The 27,058-nt window shown below is 38.9% G+C and overlaps 1 protein-coding gene across 5 annotated transcripts in view; it reads right to left on the bottom strand.

Moving 5' to 3' along the window:
* The window catches only part of sh3glb2b (SH3-domain GRB2-like endophilin B2b), a 53,497-nt gene that overhangs the window by 23,527 nt on the left and 2,912 nt on the right, over nucleotides 1-27,058 (bottom strand). For all 5 annotated transcript variants that reach the window (XM_072666563.1, XM_072666594.1, XM_072666827.1 and 2 more), the window contains exons 2-5: nucleotides 22,652-22,793; nucleotides 13,902-14,030; nucleotides 1,927-2,060; nucleotides 789-881 (exon numbers count right to left, since the gene is read on the bottom strand). In XM_072666563.1, the coding sequence (XP_072522664.1) occupies nucleotides 789-881; nucleotides 1,927-2,060; nucleotides 13,902-14,030; nucleotides 22,652-22,793 (498 nt within the window). The remainder of the gene's footprint in view (nucleotides 1-788; nucleotides 882-1,926; nucleotides 2,061-13,901; nucleotides 14,031-22,651; nucleotides 22,794-27,058) is intronic.

The following is a 27,058-nucleotide window of genomic DNA, read 5'->3' as shown; positions in this document are numbered from 1 at the left end:
TAATATTTTGTTTGTAGTTAGGAAACCACATGCACATTCCATTTTTCTGGTGGTGTCACAAACGTTAGCCAAAGACAACAGTTCTGAGTAATACAAAGAGAGGGAAATACCCACTCAATGAATGAAATTATTCGGGCCAGTCCTATTAATGACACGCATAGGCACATAGGGATGTTTTTATGGTGCCAACTCCATTGAAGAACTTGGCTGTGTTCTGAACTGCCATTGTTGGGGAGAGTCACCAAACCATATATGCAACAAAAGAACTGACAGAAGGTCAGATTATAAAATCATCTTATTAAAAAGCCTGACAATGGCAGTGATATAATAGGAAATAACCAACCTCCCGAATGAGAACTGCAAACTGCCTAAAGACAATTAGGTACAATGTCTGCCCTAAGAATTAAAAATACAAGCCAAGAGGCTGTCTAGTGCCTGTGACTAAGAGGCATTCAAAAACTAATTCGGCACTTTGGCCAACTTCCTTTGCTATTAACGCAGTTCCAGGAATGAGTTTGGCACGGAAGGGGTTCACGTGGAGGTTTCCTGAGGCTCTGATGCAACTCAATCACGAGGGCACGCACAACACTCTCTTCCTATGGTGTTCCTCGCTCACTGCTACGCAAGCTGCTGATTCATCAGAGAGTACTGCGCAATTGGCCGAGGGAAGAGGCGGCTCCCGGTCACAGCGGCGCAAGTTGAGGAAACTCTGGGGTGCATTAGTGTTCGGGAGCGTGCAGGGGGAGCTAACAGGAAAGTGAGGAAGGTCAAGAGGCTAGATAACTCACAGCAGCTTTGGCCTCGGCGAGCTTGGCTTTCTTCAGCCGAGCTTTGCAGACATCAAGGTCAAGGCGGCGGTTCTCCAGCAGCCTTCGCTCTTTCTGATGACAGAGGGATGAGTGTTATACGATCAGGGGACAAGAGCAGGGGCCTTTGATTCAAAGCATGTTCAACCTAGGCTTAGGTTCCTGACCTAGCGTCTGCATTACAAAACCCAGATAGGACTATACTAAGCTCCTAAAAATATAGGTGCTACAACAAAATAATGCCACAGAGGAACCACTTTTAGTTTCATAAGGAACCATGTTTGGAAAGGAGCGGAGAGTTTGAAGAACCTTTAAACGGGTACAGAACCTTTATGTTGACTTCTTTAAACCTTTAAAAGCTTCTTTGCACATTATATATTTTTATGTTTACAAAAATGGTTCTTCTACTGCATCGCTCAAAGAAATTTGTAGCACCTTTATTTTTTCGAATAACTGCTAATGTTTATATTATTAATATCAACATAGTATGATTCATTATAAACAAAAGAAGGTGGGAATAAAGGAAATGAGGGGCCCATCTACCTCAGGAGGGACCCTCCAACTCCACCAAAAGCCGTTTATGATCCAAAATGCCAAGCTTAACTTGTCCCAGAGCAAGTTGCAATAACACTGTATCCATGGAATACTGAACTTAACCGGCCCTGGAGCAGTAAAAGCTGCCATGCTGATGTATCCAATGTATCCCTGACAAAAGATGCAGGGTTAGATCAGAATAAGCCAGGTTAACTGATACTACCTTAGCCAACTCTTCGCTCAGCCTGGTCTAACCCTGGATGTTCTCACAAAAGTGTATCACTCCACCCTGATACATCACCAAAGCAACTTAAACGGCATGTTCAACTTGCTTCCCGGCCAGTGTAAGTTCAGAATTCAGCATTATAACCAGCTGTGAAGGTAGTGGTGACCGCATTGCTTTCTCACTTGGATATTTACTTGACTTTACTTGCTGGGATTCGTGAAGCTGGAATCTTGCTGAACTAGGTATAGGTTCCTGGTACTTTGGCCATTCTGATTGCCTCAATATCCATAATAACCTCAAATACAAATAATCCATCTATCTGTGTGTGCAGCAATAATCTACAGTCCCACGTCAACTCACTGAGATGGTTCTCCAGTCGCCCTCTAGAAAGTTCCGGAGAGGAGTGAGGAAACCAACGGCCGATGCTTGTAAGAACTCCCTCTCAGCGCCGCCGAGCTTCTTCTGATACTCTCCTACGGTGATCAAGGTACTGCCTGCAAACACATATATAGGGCATTATGTACATGCAGGACCTCCTGGTCCTACAGAGAGCATGTCTGAGACTGTAATATGAACGACTTGTTGTTAGTCATTACTGAAATCAATAAATAAAGGGGGTGGTTGTGGCTCTTCTAAGAGAACCGGGCTATTGATGACAATACCTGGGCTCGAAAGCTGCCACTGTTGGGCCCTTGATCAAGCAATAGCTGTCCACCGCTCTGGGCATTTGTGCTTACGGTCACTGTGTGCGTTTGCATAACCCCACCAGTTTAATACGGCTTAGTGTGTAATAAGCCTTTCTGCGTTAAGGGGTTAAAGAACAAGTTCATGGTTGTATTTATATCACTGCTGATAAATTTTAGTCCTCATGGTGCTCAGCACTGCACATTGTAAACCAGTGCTGTGGACACAGTAACTATGTCTACTGCCCAGGGAAGACTTTCTACTATATTCTGGTACATTGCTGTGAGGATCTGAGGTCAGGATGTTGTATGACCACCACCCCACCTCATCCCCAACTCATGTAAAATGTAGTGGACACAGTTCCACTCATTGCACCTCTAGCCCACATCTGCTTACTGCCAATAGGTTCATGTTTATCTGCTCCAGAGAGTCCTATTCTATTGGCAATAGTTATTTACAGGAACTAGACAAGCTGTGTGTTAGCATCTGTGTCAGCAATGGGTGCAACTTAAAAATAGCTTAATGCATTCATTAGAAGGGGTGTCCACAAACATTTAGGCATATAGGTCAATAGGACAAAACTTAATAGGTGGTTGCTATAGTGTTTCAGGTGGTTGGTAGGGTGTTGCTGAAGGAAATGGAAAAAAAAATCCTGAAACACACCATCAATAAGTGCCATCAGGTCTTGAGGTCTGGGGACAAAATGAACCCTACACATGCCCTTCGTCTAGGTAACAATGAGTGTTTATTGAAATTGTCCTTATGGATGTTTTTTGTTTTTTTACAGTTGCCTATGTGAGGTTCCTGGTGACCCCGTGGAGCTCTAGAGGTTTTGAACCATAAAATCAAATAATACTTTTCCAACTGACACAAGAAGAAGGAGGGAAGATAAAAGGAGAGTGGGAAAGAGAGACAGTCTAAATGTTTAAATTTAGAAAATCTGGTGGGTTGGTTTTCTGAGCACTCTACGAGCTGGAGATTTCTGTTTGTATCTTCTGCAGCCTAAACAAGCTCTAAATAAAAGCCCTGACAATCGCCAGAGAGCGAAGCATAATTTGTTTATGTAACAGACAGGTCAAAGTGGAAAGTGGGCTTTTGTCCAGCTTCACATTGCAACATTGTTTGGATGCTGTCAAAACTGGCCTTTTTCCAGATTCCTCCTAAAGACCATTAAAGTAGCTTTATTAATTAGTGTGTTTTGATGACTATGATGTGTGTATAAGTTACAGAATTCACACCTATATCGTTTTACTCTACTAATATTATAGCTTTTATTTTTCTATCTTTATTTTTGTGAAATTCACATGAGATAAACCTATAGCCGGGAGGAAAATACTCACTGACAAATTCACATCCAAGCTAAACATATCAAGAGTTTGTTTATTCCAAAAATGTGGGGTTTTCTGTTCTGTTTCTGTTTCTGTGAAGCTTTGCCAGGTTGGGTTGAGCTTTTGAGATTTGTAAAAAAGGCTTGCCGATCAGATGCCAGAGCACTTTACTGTGAGTTTTTACTGAGCTGGGTTAAAATAGCCTTTAGTTATTGTGCACCAGTGAGCTGGAACAATGCTAGAAGTTACTCCAGAGCTTGACTCACACTTCTCTCCTGGGTTTTTTTATTTATTTTTACTTTACCATTATTTTAGCTCTGTGAGCTTTGTTTAATATTAGCGGAGTCTCCGTGCTACAATTTCTGTGAATGAGCTGCTACTGTAGAAATAACATGTTAGAACAAGCGAAATGATATTAAAGCCATGGTTCGTGTGAAATGTGTAACATGTAAAGTATGCACCAAACACACACAGACAAACACACACACAGTTGTACTTTTCCCTATTTAAATAACCACCAGCCGTCAGTGATTCATGGCCTACTGCTTGTGAAGAAGCACTCAAAATCAAAACCTGCTCTTACTTTTATATGGATTGGAATAAACTAATGTTTTAAATGTTAGTTTAGCTTTAGAAACATTTTGGGTATTATGCTTATTTTTGTCAGGGATCATGTATGATTAGTAGTTTCTTAAAGAGAGGAGAAGAAGCTTTGCATTAGATTTGGCCACAGGTGAATTTCCATCAGCGGTCTATTGGACGACCAGTCATTAACAAGGTTATTAGACGAAGAGAGAAAGACAAACACCTGCAGGAATATAGGAAAGCTTTTTCTGTGTTGTGGAAATTGTATGCAACAGCCCTGGTAGATGGTGAGTTTAGCATCATGTGAGCGTTCCTTCTCTACACAGTCATGAGTTCTAACTCTGTATCGGGTGGATGGATGGCTAGATGGATGGATGGATAGATGGATGGATGGAGAGATAGAGAGACAAGAGACAGAGAAAGAGAGATAGACAGACATGCAGAGATAGATAGATAGATAGATAGATAGAGATCAGATAGAAAGACAGACAGAGACAGAGAGATAGACAGAGAGATAGACAGAGAGAGACAGACAGATAGATAGACAGACAGATATTGACAGATAGAGAGCTAGATACAGACAAAGACAGACAGAGATTCACCAATAGATAGACAGACAGACAGATAGAGATATTGACAGATAGAGAGATTCACAGAGATAGACTGACAGACAGATATATAGACAGACAGAGAAAGAGAGATAGATAGATAGATAGATAGATAGATAGATAGATAGATAGAAAGACAGACAGAGACAGAGAGATTGACAGAGAGATAGACAGAGAGATAGATAGACAGAGACAGACAGATAGATAGACAGAGATATTGACAGATAGAGAGATTCACAGAGATAGACTGACACATAGACAGACAGACAGATATATAGACAGAGAGACAGAGAGATTCCCAGAGATAGACTGACAGATAGACAGACAGAGATACAGACAGGCAGAGATATTAACAGATAGGCAGAGAGATTCACAGATAGACTGACAGATAGACAAACAGAGATGCTGACAGATAGAGAGATATATACAGACAGAGACAGATAGACAGACAGACAGACAGACAGAGATATTGACAGACAGATAGACTGACAGACAGAGAGAGATATACAGCGGGTGAAAAGTATTGAACACGTCACCAATTTTCAAAATCTATTTCTAAAGGCGCTACTGACATGAAATTCTCACCAGATGCTGGTAACAACCCATCCAACCCACACAGGCATTCAAACCACAGATGTTCATAAATTAAGTGTAATAATGAGAAATGACACAGGGTAAAAGTATTGAAGACGCGTACTGAAATGTATTTAATACTTTGCACAAAAGCAGTTATTGGTGACGCCTCCTGTATGGAGAAACTCTTTAAATCCTGAAGGTTCGGTGAGCTCCTTTTATGAACTCTGAGCTTTTGATCCTTTCATGGATTTTGAATTGGATTCAGGTCAGGTGATTGACTGGGCTTTACTATGGAATCCAAAGGTGTTAAATTTTGGTCTCATCTGACCAGACTATATTCTCCCAGTGTTTTACAGGCTTGGCTTAATGCTGTTGAGCTGAACTTTTTTTTTCAGCAATGAAGTCTTGTGTGGGGAGTGTGCAGGCAGGCCGTGGCGGTTGAGTGCATTACTTATTGTTTTCTTTGAAACAATCGCACCTGCTGATTCCAGCTCTTTCTGTAGCTCTCCACAGGTGTAGCTCTCCACTTTTCACTCCTCTGCCTGAAATCTTGCTGGAAGCACCTGCCATCAGATTTCAGCTGGTGTCATGACTTTTCATGGCTTTTTGCACCCACCTATATTCTTCATGTGTTCAATACTTTTGCCCTGTGTGATTTCTCATTATTACACAGACCTTCATTTATGGACATCTACGGTTTGATTTCTTTGCATGTGTGGATTGGATGGGTTGTTACCGACATATTACACTATTTTTGTTTTTTCTGCACCCACCTAGATTTTCTACCAGCCCACCCAAATATAGCAGGCTAAAACCAGCCCTGTTCACAATGGGGGGGGTTCTCTAACGTGAGTCATTAACATTTGCAAGTGTTTGGCACGCTGCACTGCTCACATTTGTAAACCAGTATCCAATCCAATATGTTTACAAACATTAAATCGACGGTACTTTTTAAAGCATGTAAACAACAATGAAATATTACTGTGAACAGCTGTGTTAGTAAAAGATGACATGACTTCCTATTACACATTTCCCGATTTTAAGTGATTTTATTTTTATCTTTACGTTTATAAATAACAAACAAATATATAAGTTTGGACTCCCAGCATGGCCACTGTACACTAACATCCTCTTTGGCAAGTATCACAGCTTGTCAACAGCTTTTTGTAGCCAGATAAGAGGCTTTCAGCTCTTGATTACTGAATACCAAAATGTGGTCTATAAAATAACGGTATTTATTGAATCCATTATATGAAAGTCATGGAAAAGCCTTTAGAAGAAATCCTTCCCTGCATCTTCATCACGCAATTTAGAATCAGACGTTTTCAATCGAACATCTAAACAGGTTTGATGTGTTTTGGAAACAAGTCCAATTAGGACCGATGAGGTTAAAATATAACTCTTTGGCCACAACACGGAGCATCGATCATGCCTCGAGCCTGTGATGCTGGAAACATTTCACTGTAAGACAGAAGAATGGATTTAATTAAATACCAGCAAATACTGGAAGCAATCATCACACCAGCTTTACAAGAGCTGAAGATGAAAAGTGGGCCGCTTCTATAGCAGTATAATAAATGTTAAACATGCCTCACAATCCACAAAGGACTACCTCAACAGGCTCAATATCTCCATTTAGTTAGCATTTTTTATCAAACGACTAAACTCAACCTTTGTTATGTCTATGAACTCCAAACGCCAAAGTATCAAAGCTCCACCATTCACTCTGCTTTATGCAATATGCATCACTCAGAATATGCTGCCTAACTTTTTGGGCCTGGCCGATTTATCAGTTGACTGGTAATACAGGGCGGTTCAATTTTTATTGGCTGCCTAAAAATGTAAGTATCAGTGAAAACGACTGACAATAACAACCACCACCAACCACAAGCACCTTTCAAAAGTTTGGGCACTCCAAAAGATTTAAACTCTCATAACCAAGTAGCATTGTACAGAAAACAACATGGATTCTGTCAAAAAATGAACTATACGTTACAGAACCTATTTACCTGAAATCATTAGGCTTTCTTTGCAGGCATGGAAAGTCCTGAAGGTTCTCCACAGTCACAAAGCATCAGCACTATATTACAGAAATATTCCAGCATCTTTCAACAGTAAAATGGTGACTCTCTGCACTTGTCTTAAATAAGAAAGTCAATCAAACAGAGACATGTGCCTGCCGTAAAGAAGAATGCCAGCAAAAGAGACAAACTCTGTGCCAAAAAGGGCTGCATCAGATAATGAGTCAAGTCAAATCAGATTTATTTGTATAGCTTTTTACAACTGTTGTCATCACAAAGCAGCTTTACATAATTAGTAATTAATAAAAGACAGAGACAAAGAAGAAAGAAGAAATAATGTAAGACATGATTGATCGAAGACCCCCAGTGAGCAGCCAACGGAGAGCAGCCAACGGCGACGGTGGCAAGAAAAAAAACTCCCTCAGAGCTGAAGGAAGAAACCTTGGGAGGAACCAAGACTCACAAGGGGGACCCGACCGGTCCTCCTCTGGTCAGAACTATTTAAACATTATTGATAAAAGATACAGCAGATAGTTAATAGTGGTGATATTAATAGTGGCAGATAGTTAAGAGTCCATTTTTTTTAGGTTTTAACATGGTCATTAAACAGGTAGCAGTGGTAGGCAGGTGTGCCGCTGGTCTGCTATGGGTGGTGGTGGGTGGGGGGCCTGCTGGTTGGACCAGTAGGTGGCAGCTGGTCTGACGCAGGTAGAGGGGACCTTAGCGAGCAATCTTCCAGCAGGTCGGGCTGGGTGACACAGATTGCATTGTGTGACGCTTCTCTGACTGTTTTGCTACAAGTCTTTTCCAAAATAGAACTCACTTGATTTCCTCTGTTAGACAGCAGTACATTTGTTCAGGCTGCCCATGCTCATCACGTTCCTCCTCCAAGACGAAAGACACCAGGTATAACTGTAGTAGCAGTGTATTTTAATGATGATGGCATACAGACTTGGTATCTGCCCGTATGGAATTGCGTAACAGTCACACATAATGGATATGTACTGGATTTAATTAGCACATATGGAAGAGAGTCCTAACTAGAACTAGAATTGTCATTCACAAGGAGTGGTTCCTGTCTGGATACATGTAAGTGGCTCAGATCAAAATTGAGTGCAACAGGTATCGATGGAATTGAATGTTTATTTAAAGAAGTCTGATGGGAAGTCAATGATAGGCCCAGCAGCAAGAAAAACACATAAGGCTGCTTTAAGATCACTCCAAGAGCAGAACAGCAATCTTGAAAATTTGTTCATTTGAATATAAGAAAACACTGAACAAGGGTGGTGTTTATGGAGGGACATAAACACCACAAAGATGGATGTTCCACAGTGCTTCTGAGAAAACGTTCTATGAATATATGAGACAAAAGTGGAACTTTATTAAGAACAAATGTGCAATGCTGTGTTTGATATCAAAACTTCCAACAGTGACGCACGGTAGAGGGAGCGCCATGGTTTGGTGCTGCTTTTCTAACTATTGATTGATGTACACCCAGGTCTTCAGCCATACATGTCTTGTTTTAAATAAGGCGAGGTTCGCACTAACCAGTCTTTCTTTAGAACTGATGTGTCAGTAACCAGTAACCCTTGGGTACTTTCTTTAATAAGAAAAGCACCTGTGAAAACCACATTACCAAGAAACAGAAGTTCACTTACTTTTTCTAGCCTGCATTGTGGATGTTTACTCAATGTGCACAATTAGACAATTTAAACTCTCATAACCAAGTAGCATTGTACAGAAAACAACATGGATTCTGTCAAAAAATGAACTATACGTTACAGAACCTATTTACCTGAAATCATTAGGCTTTCTTTGCAGGCATGGAAAGTCCTGAAGGTTCTCCACAGTCACAAAGCATCAGCACTATATTACAGAAATATTCCAGCATCTTTCAACAGTAAAATGGTGACTCTCTGCACTTGTCTTAAATAAGAAAGTCAATCAGAGACATGTGCCTGCTGTAAAGAAGAATGCCAGCAAAAGAGACAAACTCTGTGCCAAAAAGGGCTGCATCAGATAATGAGTCAAGTCAAATCAGATTTATTTGTATAGCTTTTTACAACTGTTGTCATCACAAAGCAGCTTTACATAATTAGTAATTAATAAAAGACAGAGACAAAGAAACAGAAGTTCACTTACTTTTTCTAGCCTGCATTGTGGATGTTTACTCAATGTGCACAATTAGACAGGAACAGTCTAACTGTTAAGGAATTAGTTCAGTTAAATTGTGACCGTCTATACTTAGCTCAGATAAAGATAAGACTACATTATATTTGTAATCTTTGCAGAAATCCAGGCAATTCCAAAGGGTTTTGTTACTTTTCCCTGCAACTGTTTATGCTGATGTTATCGAAGACTGTAAATTCCTGGAGGGAGTATATTTTTTTGTTTTGTGTGTGTGTGTGGGAGGACTGAGGTGAGCATGGTTATCTCGTTTTCTCTGCTTCTCTTGTCTAAAGAAAACCACAGGACTTTGATTATGAGTGGAGAATGTTGCTGTGACTGAGATAGGGGCTTGTTTATGTCCATCTCCACATCAACCTGGAAAGTTAGTCTGGCGTTGACGAACTGCTGGAAAGGGACTGTCTATAGTGTCTGTGACCTTTCAAAGGCAGACATCACTTTGGTGTGCCTCAAAGATACACAAAATATCTCCATTTAGTTTGCATTTTTTATCTTTTTATTTTTTATATTTTAACGACTAAACTCAACCTTTGTTATGTCTGTGAACCTGGCCAAAGTATCAAAAAGCTCCACCATTCACTCTGCTTTATGCAATATGCATCACTCAGAATATGCTGTCTATCTTTCTGGGCCTGATCGATATATCAGTTGACTGGTAATTTTCATTGGCTGTCTAAATGAAAATAATAATAACCAACCACGAGCACCATTCAAATGTTTGGGCACTCAAAAAGATTTATGCTCTCATAACCTTTACACTTTTAATTCGCTTGCTAGGGCTAAGACTTGTTCATAACCATTAGGAAATGCCAGAGGATTCCAATTTCAAAGCTTCACAAATCCCATGGCTCCTCAAATCCCCAACAATCAGCTGCTGCTGCCTCTGGAAGTTCAAATAACTGATGCCCACAAAGCAGGAGAAGACTATAAGAAGATAAAAACACATTACCAGGTTGCCATTTCCTTAGTCTGTACTGTAATTAAGAAACAGGAGTTAGGAGGAATAGAAGTGAAGATGAGGTCTGGAAAAAACTTGCAGAGAGAAACTGCTTGTTTAATTTGATGATGAGTTACAGTTTCCAGAATGTTCTACATCTGCATAGTGGTAATATAATATCCAAAAAAAAGACTGAATCACATTACAAATACACGCACACACACGCGCGCACACACACACACACACACACACACACGTGTATATAATACACAGAAAATATTATTTAATTTAATTATTAAAAAAAAAAAAAATTACATTTTTCTTTGTTAGATTATTATTTTTCTTAGGATTGCTTTTTTGTTATTTTCAAACTGTAAAAGAAGGAAATAATAAAGAAATATGGCATCTTTAATTTTATGTATTTTGGAAAAAAAATAATTTAGAATAAAAGTAGTGAATAAAAGTATAACTGACTTGCACACATATGTACCTGGGAACTTCCGACTGTCTCGCCGTCTTGCCTCCCTCTCCCACACACTCAGCCTCTCTCCCTCCCTATCTCGCTCCCTCCCTATCTCGCTCCCTTCCTGCCTCAAATAGGGGTAGTATATCATATTTTAAGACGTAAGGTAAGGTGTGCCATATTATAACTGTCATTAACTAAATATGTATTGTTCAAAATATCCAATTCAACTAAGAATTTTTAACAATACAGATGGTCAGTGTTCAGTTGACAGTATCATGATATACTGAGAAAATCAAACTGTGTATCATAATGTTGATAAAATGGTAATTCTGCCCATTACAACTCTTTCTGAATTCTTAGCTTATTTTATTATTTATAGTTGCATTCTGTTCTATTTACACCAGTTTTTGAGTAAAGTTAATAAAGTATTAGTAAAGTTGAAATGCTTTTTGTTTGATTTTTAAATGCTCCACATTCTTAGTTAATCCTTATTAATTTCCTTCTTTATTTTTGATTTACAGTTCTAAGAATAATATAATATAAATATGCTGTCATGTTAAAACATACTGTCCTAGTTCTAATTGACAAAGGGAATAATACAGCCTTTCATACAAAGTTAGGAACATTCACATTTCCATCTCTTTAAACTCTACAATTTTCAATTCCCTTTTATTTGTGGATGGCCATGTTAATGACCATGTTAAAACCTAAAGGGACTCTTAACTATATGCCACTATTAATATTACCACTCTCATTACTCTTACTGCCATGACTATATATTACATTATACTACACTGGGATTTGTATATTATGATTATGAATATGTTGCACACCTGAGCAGTAGAACAGTCTTGGTGGTTTGGTGACTTTTATCAATCATTTATAAATTAGTTCTGACTAATGTCCCTTTGTGAGTCTTGGTTTCTTCCTCCAGCTCTCAGGGAGTTTTCCTTGCCACAGTCGCCTTTGGCTTTACTCACTGGGGGTCTTAGGTATTCATGTCTTCCTATGTTGTTGATTTCTGACCTTTTACTAATTACTGATTTTGTAAATCTGCTTTGTGACAAAACCAGTTGTAAAAAGCACTACACAAATAAATTTGATTTGATTCTGATAAATAAACTACAGTGAGTAATGCTTTAACCATGTACTTTTAGTACATTAAGGACTGGACATTGCAGTCCAGGTAAATGTTTAAAGAGCAAACATTCCTACTTACAATCTTTTACCTACACCATTCACATAACTCCTTAAACACAAACGAAAGATGTAACTCCTGTTTAACTGAGGAAGCATGTAAGAACCTGTCTCATGAGACTTCCTGTGGTGTAATAAACTGTTTACACTGCACTACAATGCAGCCAAAACAAGTTCAACCTTGAAACTTTTAAAGCAGTGCTGCATTAAAATAACTGAAGTCTTTTGAATGAGGTCAGCCCACACTGGACTATGTACCTCTCATGGTCACTGATCCGTATTATTAATGCCACTGATTATTAATAATACTGTCACTCATTATTATTACTATTATAACTGTCTGATTTGTGTTACGGTCACTGAGTATGAGGAGTAAAATCTATGAATTCAGTTATGTGCAAAGCAAATCACAGTACAGCCTACAGGCCCGTCTTTGATTTCAGATTACTGTTTCTTCAGTATAAAGCAGAACTATTCCAATATGGTGTTAATACCCCATACCCCATACCTGATTGAAAATAAAAAAGACTGTAGAGAAACATTATAAATGACAAGCAGTTACAAATTATGTAAAATGACTGAGAATAATTTGCTGATTTAATTTGATAATCATCCAGAATGATTAATCCTGGTAAATAAGGATTCCTTGGCTTCTATTATTTAGTTTTTAATAAATGTTGTTGTTATTATTGTTACTATTACTACAACTACTACTAATAATAATAATAACAACAACAATAGTAATAGTAACAACAACAATGTTATTATCATTATTATTTACGCTATTTACATTTACAGTATTTTCTGCAGTGTGTCAAATTTTTTGCCTTCAAATGTTACATCTTTGATTACCAGATTGAGTGCAAAGATGTAAATAACATTTGAAGGCACAAAATTCGACACGCTGCAGAAAATACTGTAAATGTAAATAGCGTAAATAATAATGATAATAACATTGTTGTTATTACTATTACTATTGTTATTATTATTATTAGCAGTAGTAGTAGTAGTAGTAGTAGTAATAGCAAGAATAATAACAACAACAATAATAATAACATTTAATAAAAACAAAATAATAAAAGCCAAGTAATCCTTATTTACCAGTGATGCCAGTGATACAAAGAAACATACACCAGTGCAGGTCATTACTTCATGATGGTAAAACCTATTCCAATTCCAAGTGCGCCCTCTACTGCTGACCACTGAGTGAATTTATGTTTATAGTAACAGAGATTAGCTGAATTTCTTGATACAGCGTTTATCAAGAAACAACGTATACTGTACGCAATAGTGTGTCAGGTTGAATTGCTACTATATGCATTGTAGAGGATCTTAGTACCATTTCATTCCATAGTTGGAGCACACATTAATGCTTTCTGCACTGAGAACAGGAATACTGCAGAAAGAGTGAACTGTCCACAGTAGGAGTTTTTCTTAATGAGGATCGTGTGAGAACTGAAGCAGACAAACTGCTGTTGTGAGCGTTGTTTAAAAACAATGGCTGCAAATCATGTAGGTGAACATTTGAGAACAGCATAAACGCCGGGGATCACTTTACAGCCGGGGTATTAAACTCTGAACATGGACACTGGCCCTTTAATCTCGAACTTCTAGAGACTTCCAACAAATAACAAGCAGGTACAGCACAGCAGTTCAGTCTTCTGAGTCTGTTGGTGCTGATTCGCTGTGTTATGTGATCGGGGCTTTAAACAAAAGCTTCTGGTCTGTCCTAGACTCTGTACTTACCATAAGGAGTTCCTGGTCCGAAGTCCTTGGCAGCATCCTGCATATACTGTCCCAGCAACTCCCCATTGGTGGTTCTGGTCGGGATCTTTCTGTCCAGTTTCTCATAGAAGAACTCCTCAATGCGGGCACCTAAGTGGACACTCAGATTAGCAGGGCAAACAGGTAGCTTAAAAGGTGTTGATCTCATGCTCTCTCTGAATGCTGTTCAAACTGCATCTTTGCACCAATTCTTACCCAATTAGGCAGGATAAACAACTTCAACTCCAAAAAATAAAGTGAGGAGAAATAAATGAAGGGATGAAAACAGATACTTTGATGAATACAGATGCTCGTGTCCTCCAGTCAAGACACAGAAAAATATCTAAATGTTTTTTCTTCTCTGTTTCTGGCAGCAGGGTAATTTTTTTAACTGCGTAGTTTGAAATGATACCAAGTAAAACGAAGACACTGGGTGATACTGGACTTCTCATTTTCTCTACATTGTGATGCAGTACTGACATTTTAAAGCAGTATCTTGAAATGTAATTTTCATCTACATTTTGATTTAGTATCTCAAAATAATTACATTTCTGAAAATGCACTTATTTTCTTGGTACTTTGACCAGGCTTCTAAACAAACTACAGTTTCAAAAGAATGGCTTTTATATGTTTACTCAATCAAGCAATTACTGTAAATAGCAAAAATAATTCTTCCCATTTTAAGAGAATAACTGAGAAATCAAGTCATTTTAGGTTAACACTGATGTGTTCAGGTCCTGAGATATTAAGCCAATAAGCTCAAGAAAACACATTAGATATTGGGTCAAACATATGAGACAATTAGTCATACCTGCAAGACATTAACAACAGTATTTGCCAAAAGTGCTGCCAAAAATCAGAGGAGGAAAATTGTTTTTTTTATAAACATGCAATGTTCAAGTTGGGCCTTGTTCGATAGGTCCGTTTCCTCTTTAGAACCAATAAAATGTCTTGAATTGTGTCTTTCAGCTCATGATTTCTATACTAACGCTTACGTGATGCCTATATTAAGGAGTATATGAGGGAACCATCTGGCAAGATGCCCATGTCCTCATATAAAAACTGTTCTCTACAAACAAACCAATAAAAAACAGGCTATACACACTATGCACAGTTAATTAGCGAACATGATGCCATAATTGCACAGTCTTGTGCAAATGTTTGGACACTTTTTTTATTAGCTACAAAAGCTGTGTGCAGGGCTAAAACCAATGACAAATTGTATCATTTGGCCAAGGTTACCCAAACGTCTGCATAAGACTGTGTATAATATATTCAGCTTAAAGGGAGGATGAGTCAATGACGAGTCACAGATAAAAAAATAAATAATAAAACAAAAAAGCAGATGGAGATACAAGCAAAGTCAAAAGCACTGCATTGTGGAACTTTATCAAGGTTTTCTTGCTTCTCATCCCAAATTTATTCCACAGTTCTGGGAAAAGTGTCCGGAAGCTTTATGTAGTCACTGATTATGACTAATACAGAGCAGATAAGGAGGTGAGAAACAGAGACACACAAAGAAAAAAAAAAACATGACAACAGCGTGACCACACAAGTCAACACAAACTACACAGATACTACACAGCCCCTCTGGAGCAGTACCCCAACAGCAGGCCTATAGGGGAGTCTCAGGGCTAAGAATGTCCCGATACGATTCAGTGGCATATTTGAATGGATCTGGAATTGGCTATTTTAATCCCAATCCAGTTACGAGTTTTTGTTTTTACCATGGTGTTCAGGGCACTATGTGGTGTCCTCAAGGCGCCGTTAGTGGACAGTATCGCCCAGCCGGCAGCAGTGCGGACAGAATTTACTTCAGAGGGTAAATAAAGGAGTTGAGGTTCTGCAGTGTGGAGCTATTTCACAGTGGAACATGAAAACAGACCATAATATCTGAACCTTTATAAAACTATCACTGAAACGCTGTGTTTTACAGGCGGGACAACCGCTCACCTTTCTCTGTTTATAAACCAGCACTGAAGAGCCCGTTCAGAACCGAGTGGAGGCTAACACTAATGCTAATACACACACACTATAGATACCCCAATCACAGACTCACATTCAGCCACTATAAACCAGGTATTTTACACCAGTAGACCAACAATATCAGTCCAGAGTGTGTACCACTACACACACACACACATACACACACAGTAAGTGACCTGACTGCAGTGTTGTAAAGGAGCTGGGAGCTGATTGGTCAGAGGACAGTCAGACTGGATTATAAGTCATTTTAAGAAAAGTCTTTACTAAACTGAATCAATTAGTCTAGAAAGTCTCATTATAGAAACTGATAGTAAAAATAAAGAGATTTTACTGAATGTATTAATCAGCAGCTCATCTGATCTAAACTGTAGGGCTGTATTATTTATACACAAGGAAAGATTGGATAGGTATTGGCTAATATTCAGCATTAAGAGACTTGGATTGGATCAGGGAACAAAATAACAAGATCAGGAATCTGTACTCAGGGAACAACACACTTTGCGGAAAACGTTTTTATGTATTTATATATATTTAAAGAGACTGACAGAGCTCTATTGTTTTGTTTTTTTTTTACTTTTTGACATAATGTAAATCTGTTCTTGTTGTTCTTTACATTGTGTCAGTAGAAATGCTCCAAAATGACTTTCTTCATTGACTTCTATTAAGTTCTGAAGGTTTTCCTTCTTCTGTAAAGTTAAAACATTTTGGAGCTGTTCTTGCGCTAGAGCAATGATACATTAACTGAGATTTGTTTATCATTTTTGCATAAACGAATCATTGAGAGGTAAATAAAGCAAATGCAGACAATATATATAAATTTGCTGACTCAACCGTGGTGATGGAAATCAGGGCTTCTGATGTCTTTAATAAGAATAGACCCATGCCTACTGTCCAAAACTTTTGATGTTAAAGCAAAGGTTGCTCTTATTTATTTCTTTTTTTTAGAGACCACTTTGACGTACAATGTCTTGCATGTACCCCTTCACCATAAATGGACAAATATATATATATATATATATACACAATATTTACGCAAAAACCTTCTCAACCGTCATAATGTGAGGGTTCGCCTCTAAGCATTGGGCCCATCACCAGGAGATCCCCAGTGATTCCACGGTCATCCATGGCTGGGAGTCCAGGTGAGTATAACTAACCTTGCTCTCTCCCTCTCCCTCCCTCCCTCACTCAGAGCTAGGCTCGCCAGTGTGGGCACCTGTTAGCTTAAGTAACAGACCCAGCATTTAGCAGCAGATCGAATAGATGCAGCTGGCTGGTGTCAGGTGTCTCAGAGGAAGCACATGACGGCCTTCACCCGCTCAACTAGAAAAGAATAAATCAAAGAGAAAATTGGGAGAACGAACACAATTATTTAGAACATCATTGGAGATTCCCGACCTGAAAACACACCTCAAACATCTGCAGGAATAGCTTGACCCAATTATGTAAACATGGAACAGAGTCAGAGGGTGGTTTTAAACATCCTGTGGAACCCATGACAGAAAGAACCGAAGCGGTCTTATCCAGCAATAGCATAGGGTTCGGCGAGTGTGAATTCTTATTGTAGTAGGCCAGTTTTCAGCAGTTTTGAGGGGTTTTAGTTAAAAAAAGAATACATAACTATATGTTATAAAATACATCTTTACAAATTTATAGGACTTACAAAATTTTACTTTTAAAGGCATTAAACATCTTAGACCTCCGATTCCCATCACCATGAACAAATCTGATTTTCTCTAGTATGCAGCATTTCTAACTGAACACCTCTGAGTGTTTTTGCTCCCATTTTAATAATAATAAAAACAGCCATATTTACACAATGGTTTCAGTGGAATTCCTTTTCACCTTGAAAATGTAAAACAGAGCTGCAGATGAATATTCAGCTACACATGCAGACCTGAATTTTGAAGTGAATATCAGACTAGTACAGCTAGTACAGTACTAGTTTTATTTTGCACAATGCCATAAAAATCTATTTGTATCTAAATTACACCTTTAATAAAACCTAACTCTATCATTCATAAATAATTATTTATGAATTATTCAAATGATTCTAAATCAGGGCTCCTGTGCAATCTGGGAATCTGGACAAGCTTGCTTGCTGGCTCTGTTTAAACAGCAGTGAGCTTCTTTCTATTTAACAATCATCTTAAAATGAAAATCATCAAAGTGTTGGCCCAATAATCAGAGAATAACTGGCCTCGCTCTCTCTGGGTGGACAGGATGGCCCTCCCCCCACTCACTGTCGATTAGGGTTCTCCTCCAAGTCCAGTGGCGCTGCATTAGCGGCAGTTGAAAAGCAGACAGCTGACTTTGGAGTAATTTGGAGGACGCCTTTTTTAGTTAAAAAAAAGCACTGGTGGTGTTGTAAAACAGGGGGAGTCCTAGCTAACAGCTCGGAAAAACTGAATTAAGAATAAAACTGGAGAAACCCCAAGCACACGTCGCTTTGGTGGTCACTTGCGTGCCACTCGATGCACACCTCACATGTGTGTCGCACAGGACACTGCTAACACAAGCACTTTGGAAGGGAAGAGAACCGTTCCACATTGCATTAATTCATCTTAGCACATACACTTTGTGGACAAAAGTATTGGGACACCTCTTAATCACTGAATTCAGGTGTTTCATTCAGTCCTATAGCCACAGGTGTATAAAATGAAGCAGTTTGTGGAATAACTAAGAGGGAAGAAATTTCACCATCGACTGTGAGTGGTATTATTGAACAGTGGAGACATTTAAGAACCACAGCATTTCAGCCACAAAATAAAAGAAAATGAAAAGTGACAGTAAAAAAAAAAAGCTGAGTATTGAGGAGCACAGAGCATAAGAATCTCCAGTACTCTGCTGACTCAATTACTGCAGAGCTCCAGACCTGCTGTTAGATCTGGAAGGGGGGCTCCAACTCTATATTAATGCCTGTGGATTTAGAGGGGGATGTCATAAAAGCTCCTGTAGGTGTAACACGTAGGCGTCCCAATACTTCTGTTAATGCAGTGTACATGCAAATGACGCATACTGCATTCTCCATATGACTGCATGATCCGTGATGTCTGTACCGTGGCGGTTCAGTACAAATATAACCATTACACCCCTAATATAAATTTATTTTATTTGATTTCAGAACAATGTATTGACATTACTCTCCGTAAGCCGATGTAAATATCATGGTACATAAGGGTGGTTTTGAGATCAAATATTTAAGCGTCTTTCAGAAACACCAATGAGTTTATAAAGGTAGTAAAATGCTACTTGGGCCATTCCTAGTTCTCAGTGCCGTTACTGATGACCACATTAATTATCAGCCAACAGCTTAGAAACAGTAGGTGTTCTTTTTAAAGCCGATCTAGAACTTCAAACTCAAAGTATCATAAAAAGAACATTTCCACCAACATCACATCAGGTCACAGATGAGTAAATTAACAGACATTTACATTGTGGTACAGTGCGGTCACAAATCATAAAATGGAAAACCCCTTGTGGATTCATTATGGATTTATGATGGAAGAAAAAACATGGACATATGCATGTTCAACCTTCCCGCCAGTCTTACTAGTCCTCTTATGAGGGGAAAGACACAATCTCGTGTTTTGATAACCTTCTCATGGCTGGCAAGGATTGTCAAGAGATTTATATGGTGGAGGAACACGGGTGTTAACAAAGGCACACACCAGGAAGTGGATGAATCATATCTGATAACCATTATTTAAGACAGTGGGCTACATTCATAAAGTGCACTCGCTGATTTTCTATGACGTTAAGAGGAAATGCTGTGGCAGTCGCACATTTTTCCTTTATGAACAGATTTGTCACAGGCTGTGTGAAAAGTACCACTATTACACTGTGGCCTTATCTGCATGCAGTGATCATAAACCAGTCATAAACCTGGTAAATGTATAAGTTCCTTAAGGATTTTTTAGAGGTACTTGATTTGAAACTATGGAGGAATCTCGTAAATAAAACTTCAAGAAAAGGTTTTTAGGGAACAAAATGATTCTTTAAAGGTTCATCAAAGCACCTTGAGGTTCCTCCACAGTTTCCAACTAAAGAACCTCCAAAAAGGTTCAAGGATCTTCTTTGAAGGCCTTATACTAACAGTTTAACAGTGTACAGAGAAAATGTCTGGACTGAGGATCATAGCTGTGTATTTCGGAAAGCTCTGCCTTTTCTGTTCTACTGCAGTTGCAGTGATGGGTTGAACTTTGGAATACAAGCTCCTTATCTGGGAAGTAAATATGTATTTACTCATTAAGCAGAAATAATAGTGTTCGTACTTATGTGTCTTTAGCTTCAATTATATGTCTACTTTAACTTTGTATGTACCAAGTGTCTAATCCCGTTAATTACCTCGCACATAAAACTTGGACAAGCTTCCTCAAGCTTTTCCTAAACACTCTATGCCATGTGGCCACCACAGAGGAACACTGTTCCCATCGAGAGTGAAACAGGCCACCTGTTTTTGCTATTTTCGAAATGGATCATAATTAATTATAGTCTAGTATATAGTTTTAATTATATCTCTAGTCTAATTATCTCTGTAGGCACAGCTTATGTTGTTCCTTGTCTCAAAAGCTTGTGTGTTAGTGGAGGATAAGCAAAGGAAGAACTTAATTGTAAAGTGTACAGGCTGCATATGATAATGCACTCACAAAAGCGGTGGTTTTCCATCACTAACACATCTCCAAAGCCAGTAGTATTATTTACAGTTATCATCCAACACCTGGTTTTGTAAATCAGTGCTTAATGATGTTAAATCAAGTTTGTTCTTCAGACCAGCTCACAAGATCTTAATTACTGAGAAATTCTTGGTATATTGTTTACTGTTACTGTTACTGTATTTATATTTTCCTGCATTTGTTATAATGTGATCTCTAAATTTTTCAATCAAAAACGTAAATGGTTTTAAATAATGTGTATAGGTGCCCAACGCCTCTGCACAGTAATCTCTAGCTCTCTCTTGATCCATTTACCATCTTAAGTTATAAACTTAGTCAAACTCAGCCAAAACTGTTTGTAAATAAATAAATAAATAGAGCTTGCATTTCTGGCATCACTGCTTTCACTTTTTGGTCTTGTTATCACTTCTGATTGTGGTTTTTAAGGTTATTACAATTGATACCATCAATGAACAGTGCTTGAATACTGTATTGCAATAGGTTTTATGAATATAGCCCATTAACCTCAAAGATAAAGAAAGCTGCTCGCTCAAAGCAGTACTCAGCTTGCTTTAGCCTTTTTACTTATATAATTTCCTCTAATAAACAAGCGCCAAACTAGCTTTTGGCTTCGACACGCAGAATGGGACATTCAGGGAAAAGGGGTTGAGGTTGTGACCTGAAGCACAGGGCACTGCAAATGCAGACAGACTTACCAGTGTGGTCAACTGGAGCATGGGGAGGGTCAGAAAGTCACAGGTTAGAGTTCTCTCATTTACTGCCACAGAAATCAGTCTCTCACTAACGCCTATACTGAACAAGTAAAGAGCTTCTGGATGACCGCTTTGTCAACAGCAGTGGTTCTCAAACCACTCAACACGAACCCTCCCCAGACAATCCACTCTTTGATTGATCCCTGTATCCCTGTGTTTTGCGAGTTTGGAGGGAGAAAACATCTGGACCCTCCGAGACGTTACTGAGCTCAGGTTTGAGAACCAGTGCTCTACAGGTCCAATCTCTCCACTGGTAGAAAGTACTCACCCTCTTCTCTACCATTTCAGATGCTGCTACTAGGGCTTGACCAGCACATCGGTTGGCCAATAATCTTAACACACTGATAATTAGCAACCTTGTTGGACTGGATGCAGCATCTCTAGGATTTGATCTTAGTCTCATGTTGAAACCTTATATAGTCTGTTTAACTATATCACAGCAATTCGACTGATACAGAAAACAAGGAACCTCAAATGTGCTGTATGTCCTGTTTCAGTAAACGTAGTGAACTTCAGCTTGGGTAACTATTTTATCGTCACTTGGCAAAAAAAAGTGACATACAAGTGTATACAAGATTTTTTCATCATGTTCCTCAAGTTTTTCCTAAACACTCTATGCCATGTGGCCACCATTGAGGAACACCATTCTTATCGAGGGATGTGCCTGCTCTGCAAAGACGTAGTTAGGTGGAACAGACCGCCAGTTTTTGCTATTTTCGAGACGGACCTCGTCCACATTTAATACAAGCGTGTGACTTTTCTGTGACTGGATTCTGTCAGGCAAGCGGAAATGCTGAAACACCTGTCAAAAAAATTAACAGTTACCTGTGAATCGTGCTCTCTATCTCCCTCGCTCTGGATGTGTGTGTGTTTATGTGTGCTAGCTCACTGCTTATTTACTGGGAGACGGGAGCAGTATCTCCTTGTAGTTTACGTTTGCACGTTCCTCTAAACTGTTCACGGTCTACTGTAGCAGGACAATGTGGATGAGAAATCCTTGTTTAAAGGAAGTAAACAGAGTTTTTAGGCTATACCAACATTATAAGACTAGACTCAACATTACACAACTAGAACCACCATTTAAAAGACGAGGTTCAACATCACTTACACTTTGACAGCTCATATGGGACGGTTTAGAAAAGCCTCTGTTTTATCGAGCTTTCTGACCAAACCACATTTTGAAGTTACTGTTCAGAAAACTTTAGACAAGGCATCAATAAAGCGCCTTAACTACACCTAGACCTGCTCTAACATTCTGAAATAAATGCTTCAGCTTCCTGCAACCTTCATTTCAGCAGTTGGCGTGAGAAGGTATTCTTACTGGGGTTAGGCTGTAGCAGCACTTCGGTCTGCCTGAAGATCTTCTCCGTCCAGTTCTTGGTACAGTCTCCTCTGGCGATCAGGTTTTCCAGATGGGCATCCAGTTCGGTCTTCTCTGCCTGGCCCAGCTTCTCCTCCGTGAACTGGAAAAAAGAAGAAACACAGATTGGGTCTTTTTTTTTTTTTTGCCTTAAAGCAAACAGACCAGATTTGTGGACAGGTGGTTAGGATGACTCAACTTTCAGACCAACAGAAAGAAGCATGGACTCCATAAAAGCTGAAAAAAGCTTTGCAGAAGGTAGAAATGCTACTTAAGTAAAATCTACTGCAGTGTATTGACGAAAAAAAATCTCCTGGCATCCACAGATGGTAGCAGTCTACTAAACTTGAGTCACTCTCAACAATCACTGGTTCAAGAGTGCATTGCCATTCATCTGGACATGTAGACGAGTATAATTACAGTGCTCAGCATGTGACAGAACAAATGGTGCTTGTGAGGTCTACGGATTGCAGAAGAGGGGGAAGAAAGGACCGTGAGATGGAGAGAAAACGAAGGAAATTGCGTAGAGAAAGTGATAAACTGACAAACCTACTGATTATACAAACCAGCTTCTTCAAAAGGGTGAAAATATCATAATTATGTGTGAATGGAATGAGCACGCCACGATACAGAGCAGATATGATGTATAATAACGGTTATGACAAGGCGTAAAAGCCTGGGAGAGACTTTTCTAAATATACCAGTCTATTCAACTGCTGCGCAGCGTTGCAGAAATAAGGGGATTAACAATCCGTGATTTACAGACTTTTTTTTTTCCAAACATGATTTAATATTATTCATAAAAAGAACCTCATCAACTCAACCCCAAACCATATGAGCAGTATTAAAGGACCTATGCCATGCAAAAATCTCAATTGCTCTTTATTGTGGGGGTATAAGAGTTTATTGTCAAGGACTTCCCTGTCCATACAGTTCATATACACTATATTGACAAAAATATTGGGTTTGCACATCTATGTCAGCAGTGGTTGCACACATAGTGTATGTAAACCAAGTAGCGAAAACACAAAAACCTATTCAGTCTAGTCCCACCCACTCGTGTTGAAGTTATAAGGAGTGTCTCAGCTTTTTTGACTGAAGGATACAAATAGGACAGCCAGTCAGAACAGACATCATTTACATAAATCAGTCTTAAAGGCAAAGTAATAAAAACTGCCTGATTCATTCGAACAGACAAAGAGAGGTTGAAAAATATGAGCAATATAAATTACAAGGAAAACTGGCCAGAATGGTCTACCTCAGAACTGTATTAGTATAATGACAATTGTACTAACTGACTTGAATTGAATTTCTGTACTTTTTACCAGAAACCATAAGCCTAATCAAGATAACTGAATTATTAGTTATGATCTATTCAAAGTTTCAGTAAATTAGGTGATTTATGGTGTGTACAGTAAATGAAAAATAACTGTATATACACCATAAAGTACCTATTATATTAAAACTTTGAATATGTGCTTTATGGTATGTACAGTAAATGAAAAATAACTGCATATTGGAGAAAAACATACAGCATAATACACAAGGCTGGATTACATAGGTTTGTTTATCGATTTAAAAAGTAACTTTAATAAACAACTTTATATTTCTATCAGTCATAATCAACCTGTCTGTATCTTCTTAACAGGGGACAATAATCAGCTGAAAGGAAATGTCTGCTCATCACAGAGTGAAGTTGACTGGCTAAGAAGAAGACAATCAGACATCAGCAGGAGTGCAGCCAGCCATCTGCCATCTGTTATGTCAGTGTAAGACAAGCTCAAAGCACCTAATACCTGCTATACCCACTTGAGTTCTTTAAATCACTTAGAAAGACCTTCTTTTGAGTTTGCTATATTATGTAATACAGCGATTAAACACACATTAGACTTTTTTTTAACTTTCATTGTGTTTTTATGTCATAGCTATAATCTGTACGTAGGGTTTTTTTATGGGGTCACGTTTTATGGTTCGCCACTGGGAGTGGTACTGGGAGGTTAGCTCACTGTTAGACATGCATTTCTGTCTGCTTGTCATCTGTGAGTCACTTATATTTCTTATCTAATATTTAAAAACAATAAATCAGAAACAAACTTAAGATTTCACAGGTGGTTTGGAACTCTGTACTGAGCTATACAACAAAGGGTGGGTATGTGCTATGAGCTTCAGCACTAAATGGCACCACTCCGTTGATTTGCATGACCTACAGCTTAATGGCTGTTGTAGCTCCAATTGGTGCTTGTTCACTATAATATACTTACAGTTGACTGGGGCAGCTCTAGCAGGGCAGACTCTATGACAGGGCCACGTTTGAGGTCACTGAGGTCTTCACTACAACCAATTTCACTGCCAGTGTTTGTGTGCAGAAACATGCTATGCTTGATACATGTGTCCACATTACTTTCAGTCATGTGTTTTTTATTTACATGGAATACGAACATTCAAATAATGACTTTTTCCTGAATGAGTATAGGATATAGACTTCTCTCTTTGCTTCTCTCGGGAAGTTTAGTTGTAACAGCAATAAAACTAGCCCGTTGTGTGAAGGCTGTGTTTATTATTTATGTTTCCCCCCCCAAAACCCAAATGTTTTTGGATCAACATTACATCTGAAGTGGACATCACACAGCATAAATGATGGTCGCTTATCCAAGTTGTAGGAACAGCCCTCTAGATTATGCTTATTATTCCAAAACAAAGTTTTCAATCATTCATTGAGTATTATCATTTAATTAGGGTCAGACGGGGTCAGATTCCCTTGGACATAAGTTTTGTCGTATGCAAAAATAATGTTGAAATTATACATATACTTTATTTTGAATACACTAACATGCTACAATAACATTAGAACATAAAGTTATGGTGCCTTGGAAAAAATCATTAATATCATGTCTGACTCAAATAACTTGATCATCTGGAATGGCCAAAGATAGCAGTCTTGCAGGACTCCCGGAGTTCATCAAGACTTGTTGGTTCATCTTCCAAGCCTCCTCCTTCATCTGTTTGAGTTCTATTAGTGTGAGGACTGGGAATCTCATATGGACACTCTTCAAGTAAGTCAACGTCAGAACGACAGCTTTGTTGACTAACTTTTACTGTGAACAGAATAGAGAAAAAACACCACATCAAACGGACTGTATATAAACTAAAGTCACTCATTTAGACAGTCTGTTTGTATTAGTGACATTTGTATTAAGACACTACTACGAACAGGACTGTGCCTGAAAAATGATGGGAAAACTGATATATGTTTATTAGATTTTACTGTCGTTACTTTACAGTCTTGATTTTAAGAGAAAAGCTTAGAGTTATATCAGTGGAAAAGGTCACTTCAAAGTCGATATCTACATAATAGTGATTTGGTCATAATAGTCATGATCTGAATAATCAATTATTCGCTACAATAATCAACCGACTAGTTTGTTGCAGCCCTACTGTCCACCCTGGAATTCCTCTGGCAAGTGAAGGACCATGTCCCTCAGAGAGAGGAAACCCCGGCTGACGCAGCAATAAAAGCAGAACACTGACGTTAAAAACAGGCCAAAAAAACATTCTTGGGGACACCACTACTATCTCTCTCGCTCACTCACTCACTCACACTGCAGACACCTCCCCCCAGGCCCTGTAAGATCACATGACTGAGTCTGGACAGCACATATCTCTACAGCTCAGAAGCTTTGAATGAGATCTTCCTCTTAGCCAGGCACACACTGAACCAAGCAGAGAGAGACTGAGGAGAGAGAGAGAGAGAGAGAGAGAGAGAGAGAGAGAGAGAGAGCAGAGAGAGACAGAGAGAGAGAGAGGAGAGAGAGAGAGAGAGAGAGAGAGAGAGAGAGACAGAGAGAGACAGAGGAGAGAGAGAGAGAAATTTTTTTTATTTTAAAAGCAACTTTATTTGAACATTAAAAACTGAAACACGACATCACCATGCAGTACAACACTGCAAGACCCTCAAAACAAAACAAGGCATAAACCCCTTTCACACACTCAGCTCCCCTTCCTCCACACTACACAAAATACTATTGAGGCACCATTCCATTTCAAGGGCCTCAATGGTAGTCATGAGTTTTGTAAAAACCAAAATCCAAACGGATCCTGGACTCCACCAGAGCCAGGAACAATGGCAAGACCTCCTGACCAGATCTATCCTCCATTCTGTTTTTCCTAGAATTATACACAGCCAGTTTTGCCTGTCCAGTCAAAAAAATTCAGCAGCTGCCACTTAACCCGCTCTTTCTGACTGTAGCCCCAAATATAAAAATCTCAGGGGTAAAATTGATCCCACCACTCTGAAAGATAGAACGAAGCGAGAGAAAGAGAGAGAGAGTGAGATAAAGAAAGAGAAAGAGAGAGGGAGAGGGGGAGAGA

Source organism: Salminus brasiliensis, chromosome 1 (genome assembly GCF_030463535.1).
Source record: "Salminus brasiliensis chromosome 1, fSalBra1.hap2, whole genome shotgun sequence".
Classification (NCBI taxonomy): domain Eukaryota; kingdom Metazoa; phylum Chordata; class Actinopteri; order Characiformes; family Bryconidae; genus Salminus; species Salminus brasiliensis.
The sequence above is the reverse complement of the archived record's forward strand: the minus strand, read 5'-3'. Positions and strand labels throughout refer to the sequence as shown.